The 3,961-nt window shown below is 41.7% G+C and overlaps 1 protein-coding gene across 1 annotated transcript; it reads right to left on the minus strand.

The window, feature by feature from the left end:
• Positions 1–1,284: 1,284 nt before the first annotated feature.
• On the minus strand, positions 1,285–3,656 carry NPY2R (neuropeptide Y receptor Y2). Its single transcript, XM_026041668.1, has one exon. The coding sequence runs from the start codon at positions 3,644–3,646 to the stop codon at positions 2,489–2,491; it is 1,158 nt and encodes a 385-aa protein (XP_025897453.1). The 5' UTR covers positions 3,647–3,656; the 3' UTR covers positions 1,285–2,488.
• Positions 3,657–3,961: the final 305 nt, after the last annotated feature.

Raw genomic sequence — 3,961 nt, forward strand, 5'->3', positions numbered from 1 at the left:
GTTGCTTTTGATGAGAAAGTGGCTAATTTTCCTGCAACATGAGGAGGAGTTACAGTGCGCCCAGTGCAGGTAGCTGTGATCCCAAAGGTGCCTCAGGCCCTAAGAGGACAGTGAGCTGGCGGGAGGCTCCGCACACTGGCTCTTGTAGATCCTCATTCCCAAGTGTCCCAGCGTGCAAATCTACCCTGGGCAGAGGGGTGTGATACTAAAGCAGGTGCTGACCCAAATACTACCTCTCAACAGTGCAGTGGAAAGCTATGTAGTAAATGAATACAGCTGACTTGGGCTCAATATGATGGCTGCAGGAAAAAAATAAATAAATAAAAAAGCTCAGTAAGCTGTAAAATAAAGATACCATGAAATAGACTGAAACTTAATTTATAATTAATCATTTTACATGGGATGATGTAAAGCAGCCTTAAAAATTGGGAATCAGCCCTGCAATTGTAGCTTTAACACACACTGTCATGGTTACTTCAAAACTGTCTGTATGCCACACTCTAACATGCTTAAGAGATTTGAAACAGGATTCTAATCTGAAGTTTGGGAAGAGTTTTTATCCTTTTAAATAAAAGAGGCTATTTATGGAAAAATAAGGACATGTATCTTAAAATATTTTTGATGGAGCATTTAGAGGCAGCTATAAGTGATACAACTGATTGATGCCTGTAATAATTGGACACTACAGTAATCCTCCCTCACCCATAACTGTTTTGAGCTTACATTTTGGATATTACTAATACTCAGACAGAAATAACTTGTGGACAATATGAAAGTGCATAGTGGAGAATTAATCTGTTTTTATAGAACTGTTTAAAATGATGGTTACTTTTTCTTACTTGAGTAAATACTAGCTAATTCTCTTGCCTTGTCGTCTTTGAAAATCCAAGTCCAAATGATTTCATGGAAATTTAAAGGTTGACAGCAAAACACCACTTAAAAAAGATGAATTTCTTCACTTGATAAAAATTAGATTCTATTATATTATTAACTTCAGTACTAGAGTTTTGTTGTTTCCTAATTTGTAAGAGTACACAATTAATTTAGCAACAGAGAGAAATAGAGGAGAAAAAAGAAGGCAGTTAAAATGCAGCTATGAAAAGAGTCTCTAAGTGAAAGTATCACAGTTTTATTCTAGATAAGCAAGAGGGCGGCTTAGAATAAACGTGGATTGAAATTTTCTTTATCTCTTTAAAGAGTTTAAAGAGGCTAAACCAGGACACAAGAGCTGAACATTGCTGCATACAACACAGTAAACAGATTAAAATTTTATACCTGACCAAAAAAAGGAATTTAACAGTTAACTACAGCATGCAGAATAACTGGTAAGTTATCACATGAACTTAGCATGCTGTTATTAAGTTACACTCATTCAGATGTTCTTAGTTTTTACAAAGGCTAAGGATGGGAAAAGCTGCAAGACAACATGAGTGTGTGACATAAAACCACAACAAGGAAAAACACATTACCATCTAGCAGCCTTTCCAGAGRATCAAAATTATCTCCTATTCTATTATCCAGGGAGAAAGCAGCAACAGTTCAAAGCCTGTGGAGTTAATAACACATTAGACATTTAAGCAGGGCTGAAAATTAAAACATTGGCAGTTCTTTCAGTTTATGAAGTGCTCATGGAAGACCCGAGCCTACATCCCCTGCATGCCCTTCAAATACCACTTCTAAGTGCTGTGTTTTCCGAGCTGTTTCAAGTGCATAATRTAAGGTAGGATATGCAGGGCATGAGCGATCAGGGCCCAGACTTGGACTGTTTTCAATCAGCATAACTTGATAAGGAGTGAGTTTTTACTCAACTTCATTGACCAAACGTCACATTTCAGTATGGTTAGAAACTTTACATTGAATCTAATTCCTCCCCTCACCCTCCCCCCAACCCATTTAGAATGTTCTATTTGAAGCATTTCAGTACAAGTCAAAAACAGCAAAATTTCTCTTCTTAATTCCCTTTTCTTCACAAAACATACTCATGGCAGAGGATGGATCTGAAAAGTGGGAACTTTAACCCGTGCAGCCCATTGTCTCCAGATAAGCTTTGTTCTTCTGACCACCTTCTGCTCTCCATATTCTGCACATGCAACCTCTCTCCTGTTCTGTTCTCCTCCAAGAAATAACAGTTTCTTGCTTCCACCATCAGTACTCCCATGTTACAACTCAGCTGTTTGTCTTCCAGTGGCAAAACCAGCAAACTCTGCCACCTGCACTTACCAAAAGAGATGGGAGGGATGGGAATGAGGAATCCCTCCTACCACACTACAGCCATAAACMAATTCTCACTCTTCTGTTTCTTTGGAGTTATATAGTTAAATATTGTTGATGTCAATCAACTCCCCTTCAATCATACTACCTGCCTTGACTTTACTGCTAGTTTTCTTTCACCATGTATGATTAAAACTCTGCATTAAAAATGCATGGGTTAAAACAGACTTATGTCTCTGTCCACAAGATAGTCATTTCTTTTCTCAAGTCAGCCGTCTTAGACATTGGTAGGTTGTGAGAAAGAGTCTCCAGGGAAGCTACTATTTTTTGCTTCTAGTTTTTTCTTGGTTTTGAAAGCAGCTGATACTTCAGGGTGGATGGAGTCCAACCGCTGTTCGCACTGGAAGGCTGTGAGGAAGGCCGTCCTGTAGTTGTTATTCATCCAGCCATAGAGGAGGGGGTTAGCAAAGGTCGAGCACATGGCAATGACATGAAAMACTGTGTAGATCAGTTTGTACTCTTTCAGGTCTAGCACCTGGCTGTCAATATCACTGACCAGTTGGAAGGTGTGAAAGGGCAGCCAGCTGACAGCAAACACCACAACCACACACACCAACATCTTGGTGGTTTTCTGCCGCCGGTGGTGATAGTGGTCATTCCCTGCCCCRGGACTAACATGGTTCTTGAGTTTGGTCCAAATACGGATGTAGGCATAGGAGATAACTGCCAAAGGCAGCACATACTGGATCAGAAGCATGGAGACACTGTAGATGGTGCTGTAGTTAAGCTGCCCCTCCCCTGGCCACTTTTCAGAGCAGACCACAATCTTGAAGTCAGGAATGATCTCAATCAGTGAGTACTCACGGAAGATGGCCAGAGGACTTGCTAACAGAGCACTGACTGCCCAGGCTACTCCTATGATCAGGAAGCTGATCCGCTTGGAAATTTTGCTTTCCAGGTGGTAGACGATGCAGCGATGACGATCCAAAGCAATCACAGTCAAAGTGACAGTGGAGACGTGCACAGCAAGAGCCTGGGCGTACGGCACCAGGTGGCACAGGACTGGGCCCAGTTTCCATTCACCCAACAGCGTGTAAACTAAGGTGAAGGGCAGGCACAGCGTATTCACCAGCAGGTCAGCCACRGCCAGGTTGGCAATGAAGAAGTTGGTCACTGTGCGCATGCTTTTGAACTTGATGATCACATGGATCACAAGGGAGTTCCCAATCACTCCCAACAGGATGATGGAACAGTAAGCAAAGATGAGGATGATCTGCACTTCAACCAGCGTGGTGCTGTCCTTGAGTTCTGGTTTYGGGTCAAGAGCCAGTTCATTGAGGGGTGTGGTGAACCTTGGCAAGTACAGCCTGGTGAACAGCTCCATTTTCATTTCATCTGTCTGATTTTCCTCGCCTATTGCTGCTAGGGGCCCCATCCTGGCAGCAGCCTGGTCTAACCAGTAGGGCTGAAAAACAAAATGATACAAGAACACATAGAGAAATCAGTCATAGAGCACTGAAGGCAAGAAGGAAGGGGCTAAAGCTAGAGCTCTTTCCTCCTCTAACTCACATTCTATACCTCAGGATTAAGGGAAGATCAGCCTAAGTATGTTTAAATTTTATTGCCCTTACATTTGAAGCCCGATCCTGTAATACTATTCAGGCATAACTCCTGATGAAAACTGGGACAGATTTTGAAAAGGATTTCAAAGACAAAGTTTGCCTAAGTAAATGCTAAAGGATTAGGTTCC

This window comes from Nothoprocta perdicaria, unplaced genomic scaffold (genome assembly GCF_003342845.1).
Source record: "Nothoprocta perdicaria isolate Ctin4 unplaced genomic scaffold, notPer1 scaffold_29, whole genome shotgun sequence".
Taxonomy (NCBI): Eukaryota; Metazoa; Chordata; class Aves; order Tinamiformes; family Tinamidae; genus Nothoprocta; species Nothoprocta perdicaria.